At 34.6% G+C, this 18,798-nt stretch overlaps 2 protein-coding genes across 2 annotated transcripts; both read left to right on the top strand.

Annotated features, from left to right (window-relative positions):
* Positions 1 to 5,539: 5,539 nt before the first annotated feature.
* Positions 5,540 to 7,830, top strand: LOC110915059. Its single transcript, XM_022159684.2, has 3 exons — positions 5,540 to 6,551; positions 6,652 to 6,837; positions 7,380 to 7,830. Exons 1-3 carry the CDS (start codon positions 6,087 to 6,089, stop codon positions 7,659 to 7,661), a joined length of 933 nt encoding a protein of 310 aa, XP_022015376.1. The 5' UTR covers positions 5,540 to 6,086; the 3' UTR covers positions 7,662 to 7,830.
* Positions 7,831 to 9,426: 1,596 nt separating this feature from the next.
* LOC110915000 (protein disulfide isomerase-like 1-6) lies at positions 9,427 to 16,889 on the top strand. The gene is made up of 12 exons (XM_022159620.2): positions 9,427 to 10,014; positions 11,578 to 11,707; positions 12,340 to 12,505; positions 13,136 to 13,251; positions 14,335 to 14,415; positions 14,503 to 14,592; positions 14,689 to 14,760; positions 14,847 to 14,915; positions 15,428 to 15,508; positions 15,998 to 16,132; positions 16,405 to 16,458; positions 16,542 to 16,889. The coding sequence occupies exons 1-12, from the start codon at positions 9,533 to 9,535 to the stop codon at positions 16,647 to 16,649; spliced, it is 1,584 nt and encodes a 527-aa protein (XP_022015312.1). The 5' UTR covers positions 9,427 to 9,532; the 3' UTR covers positions 16,650 to 16,889.
* Positions 16,890 to 18,798: the final 1,909 nt, after the last annotated feature.

The raw sequence follows: 18,798 nt of genomic DNA, 5'->3' as shown, positions 1-18,798 counted from the left end.
GTAAGATATAAGATTGATAAATTTTATACGACTCATCTAGTTCTCAATTGATGGTAAGCAAAGAGAACATTATTTTCAAGGAAAAATCGATTAAACTTTTTTCATTTGTCACACTTGAGACATATGCTCCTAAAGTAGCAATATCATTATAAGAGTCATGAAAAAATGAAATGATTTTATACTCATGTGACCGAGTAAATAATGAAAAACTATGAAGCTTGTTTTGGTTCTACTCCATTCTCAAAAGTGAATGTGATTATATATTAATCATTGTATAAGTAATGATGGACCTAATTGAGAAACTTGTAATGATGAGAATGACTTAAGAATTGTAATGATGATCATTTTAATAATGAGATGGACCACCAAAAGTGGCAAACTAAGGAGTGATTGCATAATGAGATGGTTTTAACTTTGAAGTTATAGTATATTCTCTCGTATCATACGTTTTGTATTACATACGAGCAAGTAATACACATACGATCATAAACCAGGAGTTTATGGATCATAATTATTTAATTAGTTGGCATGACCGGTTAGACCACACCGAGTCAATGATGATGTGAAACATAATGAAGAACTAGAAGATTCTTCAAGATAATAATTAGCATGTAATGTTTGCTCTCAAGGGAAATTATATATTTGCAAAATAAACGAGAGTGTGTATACCTAAATATTATGGAAGCGATTAAAGGATATGCATATCCCAAAATGATACCATTTAGTTTTTTTAAATCGATGCATCGTCTAAATGGTTATCAAATCCACAACCTGAAGTTTGTGTGATTGTGGCTTAGCTAATGTGATAGCAAACATATTAATCCGGATTAGTATATTTATTTGATAATTGTGAATTTGATTCCCAAGTTATTAATGATCATTGGAATAAGTATTATTGGGATCAATAAACGTCTACTATTGGTTACAAAGCTAGTAATCATGAGATGAGCAAAAGTTCATTTAGGTACATGTAATTTTATATATAGTACCATCAATTCACATCAAGCCAATAAGTTATAGTTCTCCCCATACAATTGGTTTTTGGTCAGGAACCAAATATGTCTCATCAACGATTTTGGTTGTGCGACATATATTGAAACGCATCCACCACACCGCACAATGATGGGACTTCTAAAAAGTTTGAGAATATGTTGGGTATAAATAATCGTCTATGATTAAATACTTAAAGCCATTAGTGAGAAATTCGTTTATGGCTCATTGGTTTTCACTTTAGTGAATGAATGTTCCCAACATTAGGGGGAGATAACAAGCAGTTGGAAAGTGAAAAGTTAAATGAATTATCATGTCATCTTGATCCTCAGACTATAAACTATGAACTAGAAGTTTAAAGTATAATTTATTTACCAATATTAAAGAACAAATTTACCAGACAAGTTCACTGACCTAAATAGAGTGACTAAGTAAGTCACATAATCAACTGCTTATGCTCCAGTTATATTTTTGTCCAAGAGGACATCCACATATTTTGTAATGAGTCTATTGCACGCCTGAAGCGTGGTAGACTAGTCGATTCCAATAATAAAATTCCTCGAAAATTGGAGCAAGTAATTAAGATGGTCAAGTCGAGGTTATAGTAATAAGATCTAAAGACGAGACAATAGACATGATGGTTCAAGAAGAACCTCAGGTACCTGAAAATAAAGAGATCTCGATAAGTTGTATCATGTCTAACATATGTATGGAATCGAAATAAAAATCGACGTCGTTATACTTTTGTATATAATGTAGCGCTTAAAATGATTAAATGATAAGGATCAAGATTTAAGATCTGCCTATGAATGAATATTAAGAAATGATTGGCCAAAATAGAAAGACGCAAATAAGGTAGAGTTTAGTTCTCTGATGAACTGGAAAGTTTCTGGACCAACAGTCCATACAACTAAAGTTGTAAAATATGCTGGATACAAAAGTGTCTTTTACGCAAATCATGTTAAAATAAAATTAAGTGGTATAAGTCAAAATTGCTGGCACAAGAATTTTCACAAATACCTATGATTGATTATGAGAAAACGTATTCTTCAGTGGTGGATGCATTGACTTTCCAATATCTTATTAGTCTGGTAATATATAAAAAAGAATTGACACGCGTCTTATGAAAGTTATGTATCACTTGATACTAAGTCATATAAAATAAGTTCTCGAGAATATTATGAGTATTATATAAATTCAGATCTGAATACATATACATGTTATATATGTTATTGAATTGAATATAATTAGAACTCCCCATGAGTATCCTAAAGCATTTGAGTGCTTAAGAGGTTAATTGAAACACCTTATGGATGTAACAATAGTGCACCAATACTCCAATAAACATACCTAGAAAATGTGTACCTGGTTATTATGGAAACTCAATGTACACAGTGTACAAACATGGTACAATATGGATTTTGGAGATAAAAGCAAGTGTTTATGGCATTTTTGCATATGATATAAATATCAATGTGTTAAATGCGAAAATTTATGTAGCAAAACTTCTAAAGAGTGAAAGCACATACATATTTGGATAAGATGGAAAGAATTCCCTCATGGATTGATAATGCTAGAAGCACTAATGATGTCAAAACCTCAAGAACGTACTATATCGAGTTCATATATGGACTAAAATAGTTAGATCGAGTGTTATACAACTCGAGATATTTGCATAAAGAGGGATATAAGTTTGATTAAATTAGCCATGTTTTATCGACCTTCTACTTTTAAAAGTTCACTATAAGCGCAGTTTACAGTGATGTGTCTATGCATCATCGACAGAAATTGTCGAACTTTTAGAGGGAGAATTTTTGAATGACCTTGGCACGGTCTAACTATTACTCGAACTGCAGTTCGAGTAATATATGTAATTATATTTTACCAATCCACCAAGTGCAACTAGAAGATGATGTTTGGATATTTTAGTATAGGCATAGTTAAACCTTAATGTATGTAAAAGGTTGTTAAGTCATTTGTTATAAGAAATGCCTATTATCATCTCCTATCAAAGTAGAGATTCTCATTCTAGAAGTACCATCGTTAAATGCATAAGTGCATTAACATGTTTTGCTAGCTATGTCAAAACATTTGTCAAGCGAAGAGACATTGGAATGAGTTCAAAGAAACATTTCAGGTATAAATGATATTTGATTATATTTTACTAACCCATCAAAACAAGTTTGGTTAGTCTTGTAGATGCAGGAATGTAACGAAACACAGGCATGGACATATGATAATTTTTGTAAAGAGGCATCTAAAGTCTCTTTAGAAGATTATACAACATTGCTCAACATAAAGGATTGCACATTAAGGGATCAAGCAACAAATCAATCGCTACAAAGGCTTTATTCGACTTTCAAGGAAGATGGACACACGTCACTTAAAGGATACATGTTAAAATGAGGGGGAGACATATTCAAGTTGCACTCTTTTTCCCTTGACTAAGTTTTATCCCAATGAGTTTTCTTAGTAAGGTTTTTAATGAGGCAACATACCTGATCCAAAAGTATCAGGAGGAGAAGATACGCGCTGCACTCTTTTTCCCTTAGCTGAGGTTTTGTCCCACTGGGTTTTCCTAGCAAGGTTTTCAACGAGGCAGCATCACCAAGCGTATTAAAGGTATGTGGATAGTCAAGGAGGAGTGTTATGAATGTATCATTTATATTGTGACTCTCCACATACATAACTTATCTAACTCCTATCTCTTTAGTTCATTTAATATTAATGCATGTGCCTATATGTATAATGGCATTTGTGTATGGTGAAAAGAGATCAATCAATAAGATTTACAATCTCATTTTCTTATTCTTCCCTTCATATTGCTAATAGGTTAGGTTGTTTCACAATATAACTTATATTTTCTCAATTATTGCAACATTTTATTTACATTTTCTTAGTCTTCTTATAATACATCCACACATATATTCCAAAATGTCACTTATATTTTAAGAGGTCTAAATACCCAAATAGGTAAAGACACCACTTGATTATGACAACATCCAACTTCTACCTTCTACATTTAATTATAGACAGATTCACCCTACCCAATTCCCAACAATTTTCAAGCACGATATTCTTGTTATTTGTAAATATAATAATAATTCTACATATTATTCTAAAAACTTGTATAATACAATAATTGAATTGTCGGTGAAGTATGCATTCGCATTACTATAGATCGTGTTTCATACACCATCACAATTACTTCTTTATGTCACGTGGTTTAATTTTATCCTTTTAAAGCAAAGCAATAATTCATTGATCATCACTTTGAAACAAGAATAAAAGCCAAAGTACATACATAGGTCCCAATGAACCATCACTATTACTCTAGTGATGGTCACGGGTATTTAAGTTCCACCTATGGTGGGTCCGGGTGAGTTTTCCCCTCTAGGTCTCAAGTTCGAGTTTGGGTGATAGGGGTTTCTCATTGAGGGGTTTAATTGGGGATCTATTGTGTGAGGGAGCTCTCTAGCGCGGACTCGGTTAAGACAATGTATCCTAGACTTTCCGACATTCACGAATAATTCACACCTTTTAGAAGAAAAAAAATACATAGGTCCCAATGAAAGTGACCAAAACAACAGTTACATAGAAAAATGTACTTGACAAATATAAGTCAAACCCGAAATAATTGGAGTCCGGTAACAAGCTAAACCACATACGCTAGTTGTAGGGTTACACGACCAACTTTCCTGGCCAAGTCTTATGTTTTCCTTTGTATTCGATCGTCATGGGAAAAAATCAACATGTGATCAATGGTCTCTATTTTACAACTTACACCATACGGTCTGTTGTATATATATATTTTTTTCTAATATCAAAGACAAGCATTATACTATACTATACTATACTATGTAAAATAAAGTTGATGACGTACACTTCATCTTTTCATTACCTCTAACAAAAAAAGTCTTATTAGGAGGGTACTAGGGGCACATGCAGAGTAATCGAGCTCCTCTGCATGCCACGTATTTAAATATTCAAACTAACAAAATCAATGGGGGGTGGAAGCCGATGAATTCAAATTTCAAACTGCCTGATCTCCATCTTCTACCCAAAGTCGGATACTACAAACTGATCTACATCATCCTACCCTCCGATGAATCAATCCAAACCGGGCAATCGAAGGATGCCCCACTACCCTAATAATGATGATTAAATTTTAACATCCGAAATTGACCATGTTTGGTAATTGGTATAATAATAATAATAATAATAATAATAATAATAATAATAATAATAATAATAATAATAATAATAATAACAATAACAGTAATAACAATAACAGTAATAATAATAACAATAATAATAATAATACATAATCACAAAATTATTAAAAATACATTAGGTTGATATTACTCTACCAACATATCATTGAAAATGTTAGCTGCCGACACTACACATGGTATTTTTGAGGCAAAAATCTTTGTAGGCATGGAAGCAGCCTCGGACTCAGGCTCGGTGATTATTTGTTTGGTGTTGGTGAGTTCTGGATTTCTGCCTCCTTTAAACCTACTCACAGCTCACTGGTTGGTCCTACCCATGCACATAGCAAATACAACCCCAACCCCACTTCACTCTCAACACATACACCATTACACACAAAGTGTGTGTTTTGTTCTTTTTTTGACAATCTTTGCTCAAAAACTGGTTTTTGTTTCAGATAATTTGTGGGTTTTTCAAGATTTTCAAATCCCATGTACACTACAAATTCTCTTTTAATTTTATGTAGTAAAGCTTAAACCTTTATCTTTATAAACATTTTCTTGAATTTGCACTATTTGCTCAAAAAATTGTTTTTGTTTCAGTTAATTTGTGGGTTTTTCAAGATTTTCAATTCCCATATACCCTGCAAAATTTCATTAAATTTCATGAAGTAAAGCTTAAACCTTTATCTTTATAAACATTTTCTTGAATTTGCATTATTTGCTCAAAAATTGGTTTTTCTTTCAGTTAATTTGTGGGTTGTTCAAGATTTTCATTTCCCATATACCCTGCAAATTTTCATTAAATTTCATGAAGTAAAGTTTAAAACTTTATCTTTATAAACATTTTCTTGAAATTGGACTGTTTTTTGAAGAAACAAAGACATGATGCACACAAAATCAGAGTCAGATGTCACCAGTTTAGCCCCATCATCACCATCAAGATCACCAAAAAGGCCTGTTTACTTTGTGCAAAGCCCATCAAGGGACTCACAAGATGGTGATAAATCATCATCAATTCAAGCTACACCTAATTTCAGGAGCCCAATGGAGTCACCTTCACATCCTTCTATGGGTAGGCACTCCCGGAACTCATCTTCCAGTAGGTTTTCTGGGATTTTCCGGTCACATTCTGGCCGGAAAGTTCACCGGAAAAGGAATGATAAGGGGTGGCCTGAGTGTAATGTGATAGTGGAAGAAGGAAAGTATGATGAATATGAGGGTGACAAGAGGTTTACTAGAAGGTTACAAGCTTTAATGGCTCTTTTGAGTTTTATTGTTTTGTTTACTATTTTGTGTTTGATTATATGGGGTGCTGCTAGACCTTATAAAGCTGAGATCACTGTTAAGGTTTGTTAAATTCACTTTACTTTTGTTTAAATTGTAATTGTACTATAAGCATGTGAAATTATTTATGGTTTGTTAAATTTTGTTTAATATTTTGTGGCAGAGTTTGGCTATGAATAGCCTGTTCATTGGGGAGGGTTCAGACTCATCTGGGGTCATAACCAAGATGTTGACAATCAATGGTTCGTTGCGGCTCGGTGTTCATAACCCGGCTTCGTTCTTCGGCATTCATGTTAGCTCCTCACCGGTGAACCTAATCTATTCAGAGATTGTGATTGCAACCGGTCAGGTTAGAACTAACTAATCTTCACTTGTTGTATATGTGAAGAATTATTATACATGCAACTTAGGGCCGACAATTTGTGACACTGCCTTGACACGACATGACATGACTTGACTTGACAGTTGACACAAAGTTAAACGGTTTTGGGTCATGAATGGCCCAACGCTTTATTGGCATGATTAAAAACACATAATATGTTTTAACTTATCGCGTTATAAAGGTTAATGTGTAGACACGACACATTTTACCGGCTCTAATGCGACTTGTCAAAATGGGTTACTTTTTTAAATGCCTGACGTGGGTTGGATAAATTTTTCTGTAGTTGATTAGTTATGATTACAAGAACACTACTATTTCACTAATAAGGAGAATGCATGCCCTAAACGGGCTAAACGACACTTTGTATGACTTTTGTTTGATTCTACCGATTTGACACTTTTTCGTTCTAGCTATTTTTTATTTGACCCGTTTTATCTATAATTTGGATTAACACATTCGAGTTGAAACTTGAAACCGTCACGTATACTAATTTGGTTATGTCATCTCAGTTAAAGAAATATTTTCAACCAAGAAAAAGTCAAAGGACCGCCATTGTGAACTTGGAAGCAACAAAAGTACCCTTGTATGGTGCGGGTTCAACCCTAGTGATTTCTGATGCCGGAGCATTTGAAATCCCATTGAAGTTAGAGTTTGAGATTCGATCAAAAGGGGAAGTCGTCGGTAAACTAGTAACCACAAAGCACCGGAGGCAAATTTCTTGCAATATCACATTGTCGTCGAATATAAACAAACCAATCAGATTCAGAAAGAGTTCTTGCACCTATAAATAAAAGATGATTTTAAAGAGTTATTTGTAAAAATGGAGTGAAGATTTTATTTTTTATTTTTTATTTTTTATTGTTTTGATTTTATAAGCAAGACATTCCATTATTTGGTATGTTTTAAAAATGTGTAAATGTTGGTTGGTGTGGTAATAAAATGTCATGTGAATTAAGATCATGCATTCTTTCAAATATTCAATTGCTTTTTGGTTGACTAGATTCTAACCCAAAGTTGTAAAATATAACAGGATTCAAACGAGTGCAATAAATAAGCAACAATATCTATTTAATCTCCATTAAGTACTGCAAATACCAGAGGGCTAGTTATTTGATGTATAGTGCACCAACTAGCTTAAAGATATATGTGTTAGGGTCGGGGCGCCCCGTTATGAAGCAAACATCACGCGTGGTGTAGTGTGATACACCGTCGCCACCCAATTCCATCACTTGGTAAACTCATAACGGGTTGTAGGCATAACGCGTGAAAAGTTGCAGAATGTGAGGGAAATTATTGGGTGTGGTGAGTGATGGGCACCATCACTAAAATCCACCACTAGTGATGGAACCAAGTTTGATGACGTAGCAGAACATGATTGGGTGTGGTGAGTGATGGGCACCATCACTAAAATCCATCACTAGTGATGGAACCAAGTTCGATGACGTAGCAGAACATGATTGGGTGTGGTGAGTGATGGAAAGTGGAGCATCCCTACCCCTTATGTGAACAATTTGTAGATTATAGTTTATATCGTATTTATAGGATAGTTACTTTGACTCTTTGCTATCTAGTTCATCAATCTTTTTCGAGTTTTAACTTCACATGTCGATATATTTGTGTCCCGATGATGGATATCCGAGTAAGGCTCAATACTTGAGCTCGGGCCTTAATGAGGTCCGGACCATAGGGCCCAATTCAACCCACATCCCACTCCGTATGTAAACAAGAGTCCACATTAAAATGGAGGGTTCATTCCTCACTCTTCCATCTCTCTTGAGCAACATCTATCTCAAGATCATTTCTCTAATTGGATTTTTGTTTTCATTTGGTATTTATGTGATTTATCCCGAGTGACCACCAATAAATTTTAACACCGACTCCTATGAGATTTTGAAACCAACCATCATGAAATTTCGACGCCGACCCAACAAATTTTTGTTTAACCAGGGTATCTAATGAAGATGGCTTTTGTATGAGCGACAATCGTGTTTGTTATGTTATGTTAAAATATGTTGCTTGGTAATTTTTTTTGTAGATGATGTAATGGCTAGGTTTAAAAATATAAAAGTCGTAGAAAACAGCCATAGGGATATTCTATTTGCATTATACATTCCTAATAGAAAATATTTTACTTTTGTTATATATTTGTCATTTGATTTGATTTTTATCTTTTTTTTTAAAATGACCGGAACCTGACCCAACAAGAAAATTCCAATCCCCATGGATTTTGTTCTAGGTTTCGCAAAGCCTCTTCCTATACATATAAACATGTTAGTATACCAATCTATTCGGTAAAATAACATACTGACTTTAGCGTCGAAGGGTGGTCCCGACTCCCGATACCACAACCTCAAACCCATTCTAACAGGTTTCGTTTCTCTATGTTATAGATCCATTAGAGTCCAAGGCCCAACCCCAGCATGCAATTATGTTCTTGAACCCACAGTGAGGCCCAGCCCAGCCCAACCCAACCCAACCCAACCCACCCTACTAGTCAACTTCCAAAACACTTTCCATAAACACACACACATGGATCCCACTAATCACTCCACATCACACGGAAGACAAAAACACTATAAAACCCACTTCAAAATCTTGATTTTCTTGATCCATCCAGATCTCATTCACAATTCACAATCCCACCAAACCCACAAACGTTACAATGTTTAATCCAAAACCCACCTCAAAAGTCGTCTACTTGACCATAATCCTCATCATTTCACTACCTTTCTTGATCAATTCAACAGCCACTGAACAAGATTCCGAAGAAATCGACGATCTTTTAGCACTAGACGAAGAAGAACAAGAATCGTCACCAAAACCGTCATCTGAAGCAGAAGTGTTAACCAAAGCTCAAAGAATTGTTGTTGAACTGAATAATGATAATACCCAGAAAGCAATTGATGGAAATGAGTATGTTTTTGTTCTGGGTTATGCACCTTGGGATGTTAGAAGTGCTGAATTGATGCCTAGGTTTGCAGAGGCTGCTAGTGTGTTGAAAGAGTTGGAGAGTGATGTTTTGATGGGGAAAGTTGATGCTGAGAGGTACCCTAAAGTGGCTTCTAGTCTTGGGGTTAAAGGGTATCCTACTTTGCTTCTGTTTGTTAATGGGAGTTCTTTACCCTATACCGGTGGATTTTCATCGTAAGATTTGTTTTTGCTTATGTTTTTGTTAGGGTTTAGGGGGTGTTTGGATGTTGTTTTGAAAATGATGCTCATATTGTGAATGATGTCATATGGGCCGTATGACGATGAGAAAGGACAGAACTGGGCATATGGGTCGTATGATGTGTTTGACTGACACAGAAATAACTGATGTGACCACTGATCAAGACATATGGCTTGTGTATGTCTATTTTCGCCATGTCATACGGCCTGTATGCTCATATTTTGTATGATGTCATATGGGTCGTATGATGTGTTTGACAGTTTGACTGACACAAAAATAACTGATGTGACCACTGATCAAGACATATGGCTTGTGTATGTCCATTTTCGCCATGTCATACGGCCTGTATGCTCATATTCTGTATAATGTCATATGGGTCGTATGATGAGAAAGGACAAAACTTGTCATATGGGTCGTATGATGTGTTTGACAGTTTGACTGACACAGAAATAACTGATGTGACCACTGATCAAGACATATGGCTTGTGTATGTCTATTTCCGCCATGTCATACGGCCTGTATGCTCATATTCCATATGATGTCATATGGGTCGTATGATGAGAAAGGACAAAACTGGTTATATGGGTCGTATGATGTGTTTGACAGTTTGACTGACACAAAAATAACTGATGTGACCACTGATCAAGACATATGGCTTGTGTGTGTCCATTTTCGCCATGTCATACGGCCTTTATGCTCATATTTTGTATGATGTCATATGGGTCGTATGATGAGAAAGGACAAAACTAGTCATATAACTGATGTGACCACTGATCAAGATTCAAGACATATGACTTGTATGTCCATTTTTGCCATGTCATACGGCCTGTATGGTGACATCACCCACTGTATGTGTAGCATCATTGGTGTATCTATAGCGACCACTTATAGCATTTTTAATAGAATAATAGATACTGATCTAGGGGGTGTTTGGGTGTAGGACATAGTTGTTAATAGCGAATATCGAAAAATAGCGACAAGGGACCTATATGCTACATAGCGAATAGCGACAAATAGCGACCGCTATTTTATAAATAGCGATACACTAGAAAAAGAATTTTGAAAATTTTATATGTATATTATATCAAAATACCTTGGTATATATGCTATTTTACATGTATATTTAACAAAAACCTGTAAATTCAGCTATTTTATAGCTATCTCTAATTGCTATTTACATAAAAAAAACTAATTGTCGCTATTCACGCTATTGACAACTATGGTGTAGGTATAAGTAGCTTTTAGTATTTGGGTAAAAATGATTCTGATTTTTCATTTCTCATCAGTTAGGTTCAATATAATCAAATTTGGAGAAGTGGATAATTGCTATAAGAAACTAGTTATAGTTACAAAGTAAGTTACATGCCTATCGGTAGCTTTAATCAACCGGTTATCTAATTCTCCTTCGTCAAATCACAATAGTTATTTCCAGAATACACATCCAAACGCTCCCTTAGTCCAGGGAAATACATTATGACAAGCGTCCAAGAAAGCATATTTTGCGTAAATTTTTTCTTAATTTTGTTGGTGTGAATTAGGGAAGAAATTGTGACTTGGGTGAGAAAGAAGACGGGTACACCCGTTATCCGAATCAACTCTATCGATGAAGCAAACGATTTCCTTAAGAAGCATTCCATGTTCGCAGTTGGCTTATTCGAGAAGTTTGAGGTATGTGCTTTTTGTGTTCCTTTTTGTTAAGTATAAGTAGGAACTGATTAAGACTTAAAACACTAAAATTTAATACTATCTTTTTTTTTTGAACGTCCAACATAAGAATCGCCGGGTACTCCGTACGCGGCACCCATTGACCGAAAGGTAGCCCGTGGCAGCCCAACCTGCACGCACGGAGCCCCTAGCCCACCATGCCACCAGTTCCGGGAAAAACCCGACCCTGCACCCGCCCGAGGGCACGACAATGCAGAGCCGGTAAAACCCGGGTGGAGAACTCAAGACCATTCGGCCAGGAGTCTTTTCCTCATTTCCATAACCACTGAGTTATAAGCCCAGGGTTAACATTTAATACTATCAATTAACAATTAAGACTTAAAACACTAATAGCAGCAATAAGAAGAAAGACGAATGGTAGAACTAAGAAGAAAGGTACTCATATCGGTAAATAGGTGATATATCGGTCAATATCGCCGATAATATCGGTACCGATATTTTGCACCGATATCTCACCAGAGGACCGATAACCGACATATCACCTGATATATCGCGATATTAACTACATAGCATACAAGTAATCAAATCACTAATGTCTAACTGTTAAACTCTTATACATGCATAAAATTTGTTAGGGACCTGATTATGGCGAATTTGTAAAGGCGGCAACTACTGACAACGAGGTTCAGTTTGTTGAGACGTGCACTTCGCAGATTGCCGATGTTTTGTTTCCGGATGTTAAGTCTATTAGCCCGGTTCTTGGTCTTGTGAAAAGTGAGCCCGAAAGATACACTTTGTATGGTAAGCGGGAGATTTGGTAGTGTAAAATCCATTCATTTTATATATGTGAATTGCCAAAATGGGTTCAGGTTGAAACGTGTCATTTTCTAGTACGGGTTGAAAAGGACCGTGCGGATTGGGTTGAGCCACTAACACTATTTCCATTTTCTGTATTATATATTTATATATATATAAGAGTTAAATGCCATTTTAGTCCCTGTGGTTTGGTCCATTTTGCCAGTTTAGTCCAAAGGTTTCATTTTTAACCTGTGGGTCTAAAAAGGTTTCACAGTTGCCATTTTAGTCCACTGGGTTAACTTCATCCATTTTTTCTGTTAACGAGAATGCCAATTTGGTCATTTTGTATGTAATTCTGTTAACTAAAAGGGCAATTCAGTCATATAAAATGACCGAATTGGCCTTCTCGTTAACAGAAAAAATGGATGAAGTTAACCCAGTAGACTAAAATGGCAACTATGAAACCTTTTTGGACCCACAGGTTAAAAATGAAACCTTTGGACTAAACTGGCAAAATAGCCCAAACCACAGGGACTAAAATGGCATTTAACTCTATATATAATAAATGACAATTTCTACAAACTTTTAGCTCTCTTATCTGTTTAAGAATGCTATTCTCTTCGGCTTTTGCAGAAGATGCTTTTGAGAAGGATAAGATTTTGCAGTTTTTGAACGATAACAAGTTTCCATTGGTCACGTTTCTAACCGAAGTGAATTCCGTTAAAGTTTACGCTAGTGATAAACTTCAGGTTTTCATCCCCTTGACTCCTTAAGTAGCAATTATAGATTCTTTTTTGCTCTCTTATTTGCAAGAGATAGTGTTTGGATGTGTGTTTTTTCTGCTTAACGTTTGAATTAGCAGTTAATGGTATCAAACCAAATATTTGACCTTAAATAATCATAAGCAAAAATAGGTTATCTGTAGGGCTGCAAACGAACCGAACGAACACGAACAAGGTATTGTTCATGTTCATTCATTAAGGAAATAATGTGTTCACGAACTGTTCATGAACACTTACCGAGCGAGATTCTATGTTCGTGTTCGTTCATTAAGGAAATGAACTTGTTCGTGTTCGTTTGTGTAACGTTCATGAACACAAATGAACATAAGCAAAAACAAAAGGTGTTCATGAACAGAAACAAACACAAACGAATATATATTAAAATATATGTTATATACAATACACTAATATTTGTTAAGAAAAAGTATATCGTACATTACGGCTTAACGTACTTTACGTACAACAACATGCGTGATTTGTTCTATAACATGCGTGATTAATGTTTTCAATATGCGTGATTATTGTGTTTCAACATGCGTGATTTTGGATTTTTGAATTATAATGTGCGTGATTTTAGAATGAACATGCATAATTACCTGTCGTAGGTGATGTACGTTAAGCCGTAATATACATTAACCTTCCTCTATTTGTTAAATAGTGTATAAGTGGGAATTTTGAAGTATATAAATAAAACTTAAAAACCCTAATGAACTAACTAACATATTAGAACGAACATAAACGAACGTGTTACCGAACGTTCACGAACATACATGAAGGAACACGGTCTCTGTTCATGTTTGTTCATATAACTAAACGAACGAAATTTCTTGTTTGTTTTCGTTCATTTATTAAACGAACGAACACAAACGAATTTCCCATCGAACAGTTCACGAACTGTTCGCTGAACGTTCAGTTCATTTGCGGCCCCAGTTATCTACTTATCCAAACACTAGAAACTTTTATTGATTCAGTGCTTGATCAAACACTTTTCTATGCATGTGTTCGTTATATTAACATTTCCGTACACGATAATTTGTGTACGTGTTCTAGGTTTACGTCTTTGCAGAAGCCGATGAGTTCCAAAAATTACTAGAGCCATTTCAAAATGCTGCCAGAAAGTTCAAATCAAAGGTGGTTAACTTATAATATTATTAATCTAGATCAATCTTAAATCTCACATTATCGTCAAATCTCTCAAATCGCGTTTTGTCGATGCAGATAATGTTCGTGTTTGTTGACATCAAAGACGACAATCTTGCAAAGCCTTTCCTAACTTTATTTGGGCTTGAAGATTCAGAAGACACCCTTGTTAGTTATCCAAAACCAGTTGAACGTTTCGTTTCTGGTTCGGTTCAAGATTAACGATATACTAATGATGTTTATGATTTTTAATTTGTTTGATAGGTAACCGCTTTTGATTACAAAACTGGTGCGAAGTATTTGTTAGAGTCGGATCCAACGCTTGCGAATATAGAAGTATTGATTCAATCACTTTGATCTTTTAATGTTACTTTTATGCATATGAATCTGACTGTTTTTTTATTATAATTTTTTTTCTGTAGGAGTTCGGTTTGGGGCTCCTAAAGGGTATTTTACCTCCGTTTTACAAGTCCCAAGCGATACCGGATAACGTGAGATTCTTATATTTTGTTGTTAATTAGGTTAACACCATAGTTGTCGATGGCGAATAGCGACAAATAGCGACAAGGCACCTATAGGCTACGTAGCGAATAGCGACGGCTATTTTATAAATAGCGATTACACTAGAAAAAGAATTTTGAAAATTTTTATATGTATATTACATCAAAATACCCTTGTATCTAATTGATATTAACATAAAAAAAAAAAAAAAACCCAAACTGTCGCTAAGCTCGCTATTCATCGCCATAACCAACATAGCGACACATAGTCGCATCGCCATAAAGCGCGCTATAGCGACCGCTATGGTCGCTATCGACAACTATGGTTAACACGGATTACGAACAAAACGGTGCACTTTTAGAGTTGATCAATACGGAAAAAAAATCTATTTGACCCGTTAAAGTTGATTAATTTTTTGAAGACGGGTTGAAATTGTTTTTACAGTCGTATTAACTTTTTTTTTTATGTTATTAACATCAATATCTTGATTGTAAAATCACAGAAAGGCGCAGACATTATAACCGTTGTTGGAAAGACGTTCGATGACTTGGTTCTAAGCAACTCCAAGAACATACTTCTAGAGGTTTGTATGCTATCTTAATACAGTTTAAATCTATCATTCTCATAGTTGTCAATAGCGGCTATAGCGCACTATGTAGCGAGGCGACCAAGTGTCGCTATCTGGGTCATAGCGACCAATAGCGTGAATAGCGACAGACAGTTTTTTTTTTTTTTTTTGATGTAAATAGCAATTAGATATAGCTATAAAATAGCTGGATTTATAGGTTTTTGTTAAATATACATGTAAAATAGCATATATACCAAGGTATTTTGATATAATATACATATAAAAATTTCAAAATTCTTTTCTAGTGCATCGCTATTTATAGAATAGCGGTCGCTATTCGCTATGTAGCATATAGGTCACTTGTTGCTATTTGTCGCTATTCGCTATTAACAACTATGATCATTCTTCATTCATACAAATCATCAAGATAAAATGCGCTTCTTTTTCTGCATTTTCCAATTAAAATAATCTTGATTTATATTTTTTTTGACGCTGATCATATAGATACACACACCATGGTGTTTGAACTGTGAAACCACGACGAAACAAGTGGAGAAGTTGGCAAAACACTTTAAAGGGTTGGAAAATCTCGTTTTTGCAAAAATAGATGCTTCTGTAAACGAGCACCCGAAATTGGAGGTCAGTATTCTATAAAACTAGAAAATTTGAGGTGGCAGTTTTGACCCATTTACATATGAACGGGTCAAACTGGGCTGTGCTTTTATCTTTAACGGGTCAAATAAGAAAAAGTAGTAGATTTAACTTTTAAGGGCCAAGAAGGTCAAGAAGTTATTGAAAAAAAAAGATGTTTTTGGGTCAACCTAACCCGACCCGTTTTCATGTCTTACCTGACTGGCCCGACCCACATCAAATGAGCACTAAATATGTTTGTGAATCGGCATGTATTACAGGTGGAAGACTATCCGACACTTTTGTTCTACCCAGCCAGCAACAAGTCAAACCCGGTGAGTCATTTATTTCATGGCGTTATTTCTGGTCAACGTTTGTTTTATGGGCTAATCTTGTGTTGTGTTGTTAATTTTTGCAGATTAAGCTGCCTACAAAGTCTAGCTCAAAAGATTTGGCAATACTAATCAACAAATATTTAAAAGAACAGGCACATGATGAGCAACATGTAACTAAAGATGAGCTTTAGAATGATTAGGATGATGTTATAGAGTGTGATCAAGGGTTAAAAAGGTAATTTGTCAAAAACCCGGCACCCGGAAGATGATTACCATTTTAGATGGCGGGTTAGCACGAATATAGACTATTGACCCATCCTCGTGTATATCGAGAATGAATTCTGAAAATTTTAATGTGTGCACGTCCGTGCCCGTGTGCTCTGAAAAATTATTAATAATTATTTAGTTAATAAGGTGTGTTTCAAGATCAAGATTATAAGCCAGTCTTAATAGATGGAACTAGGGATGTCATTTGTTGTTTTCTTATAATTATCAGCGATAGAGTATTATACGAATTTAGAAAAAGCTCTATTGTAACTCTGGTTAAAAAGCTATCATTCCTAGGGCTGTAAACGAACTGAACGAACACGAACAAGACCTTGTTAGGGTTCGTTTGTTAAGGAATATATTTGTTCACGAACTGTTCATGAACACTTACAGAACTGTTCATGAACACTTACAGAATGAGATCTTATGTTTGTGTTCGTTTGTGGCAATGAACGAAAAAAAACGTTGTTGAACACAAATGAAAACTAACGAACACAAACAAGAATTCATATGAATATGATATATAATACGCTGACGCTTATTAATTATTTTATTTGTTAAGTATTTAAATAAAACATAGAAACTAAAAACACTAATGAACTGTTGAACATAAACAAACCCGTTACCAAACGTTCATGAACATAAATGAACGAACGCGTCTCCTGTTCATGTTCAAAGGTTGAGACGTTGCTATCTTAGTCCAAATAGTTTCAAATGTTAACATTCTAGTCCACTACTGGGTTAACTTAATCCATTTTTCTGTTAATGAAAAGGGCAATCGGGTCATTTTATATAGCCGAATTGTCATTCTAGTTAACAGAATTACATATAAAATAAACGATTTGTCCTTCTCGTTAACAGAAAGGATGAAGTTAACCTAGTGGACTAAAATGACAACGTTTGAAACTATTTGGACTAAAATGACAACGTTTGAAACTATTTGGACTAAAATGACAACGTTTGAAATCTTTGGACTAAACTGGCAAAATGACTCACACCACGTAAACTAAAATGAAATTTAGGAATTTAGAACCACCCATTAGCAACCAGCCATATAAAAGAAAACTGATACATTAAACAAGTCCATTATATAGAAGACCAAGCAACACCACTCAAGTAAAACACGACAACACAAACCCACCAAATGGATCATTTTATCACCGATATAAATTCTCAACTTTTTTTTTTTTTAATTTTTCTGCACCAGCCTATTAATTTTGTCTTCACCTTTTTTGGAATTACATATCGTAGACAACAGTATTTTTGGTCAATTATCAATTTAATAATCTGTTTCATTGATTTTGACAGAATACTCTCATTATTCTATGAATTTAAATGAACTTCAAACTTTAAAAAAATAAAACAAGGCATGAGGTCACCAAATGTATTTAACTTTGGTTTATTAACATCTCTCACTCAAATTTTGTTTAACAATAGAAAACTTTAACTTTTCTGATCACAAATTCTATATTTAACTCCCATAAAATAAGCTATTACTAGTGTTCATTTTCTGATCACAAATTCTATATTTAACTCCCATAAAATAAGTTTAAATTATTTAAATCCAATATCCCAAACAAAAAACAAACATAGAATGTTTCAAGTAAACAAGGAGTAAAACACGCTACAATATGAGTTGGTGAAGTGGATGGAAAATGAACCGACATTCTTATGTATACACACCGAGCAAATATTCTTCCAAGTGGTGTGCAACCGTTGATCGAGATCTATTGTGATTTGCATGAAAATATTGAGTAGTTTAAACGTGATTTGCATGTAAATGTAGTAAAAAAACTTTAAAAACCTACCTATCAATGTGAATATGCCATTTTACAGTAAATAAGAGTATATGCATACATGACTGTAAATATCATTATTACTTCTTTAAATAATAATAATAATAATAATAATAATAATAACAATAATAATAATAATAATAATAATAATAATAATAATAATAATAATAATAATAATGAAATGACTACCATCTGTAATTTACATATTAATATCTAGTATTTCATTCAATTAATAATATGCATAATGTTGTCTTAGTTGTTCGCATTCAAATCACAC

This window comes from Helianthus annuus, chromosome 16, assembly GCF_002127325.2.
Source record: "Helianthus annuus cultivar XRQ/B chromosome 16, HanXRQr2.0-SUNRISE, whole genome shotgun sequence".
Taxonomy (NCBI): Eukaryota; Viridiplantae; Streptophyta; class Magnoliopsida; order Asterales; family Asteraceae; genus Helianthus; species Helianthus annuus.
This window is presented reverse-complemented; position numbering and strand designations above follow the sequence as displayed.

Excerpts from the sequence above, each read along its gene's own strand:
- LOC110915059 (XM_022159684.2), top strand. The coding sequence starts at position 6,087 with ATGATGCACACAAAATCAGAGTCAGATGTCACCAGTTTAGCCCCATCA. Across the intron at positions 6,552-6,651 it reads AAGCTGAGATCACTGTTAAG|AGTTTGGCTATGAATAGCCT; the intron begins GTTTGTTAAATT and ends ATTTTGTGGCAG. Across the intron at positions 6,838-7,379 it reads TTGTGATTGCAACCGGTCAG|TTAAAGAAATATTTTCAACC; the intron begins GTTAGAACTAAC and ends ATGTCATCTCAG.
- LOC110915000 (XM_022159620.2), top strand. The coding sequence starts at position 9,533 with ATGTTTAATCCAAAACCCACCTCAAAAGTCGTCTACTTGACCATAATC. Across the intron at positions 14,761-14,846 it reads CAACGCTTGCGAATATAGAA|GAGTTCGGTTTGGGGCTCCT; the intron begins GTATTGATTCAA and ends TTTTTTCTGTAG. Across the intron at positions 16,133-16,404 it reads ACGAGCACCCGAAATTGGAG|GTGGAAGACTATCCGACACT; the intron begins GTCAGTATTCTA and ends CATGTATTACAG.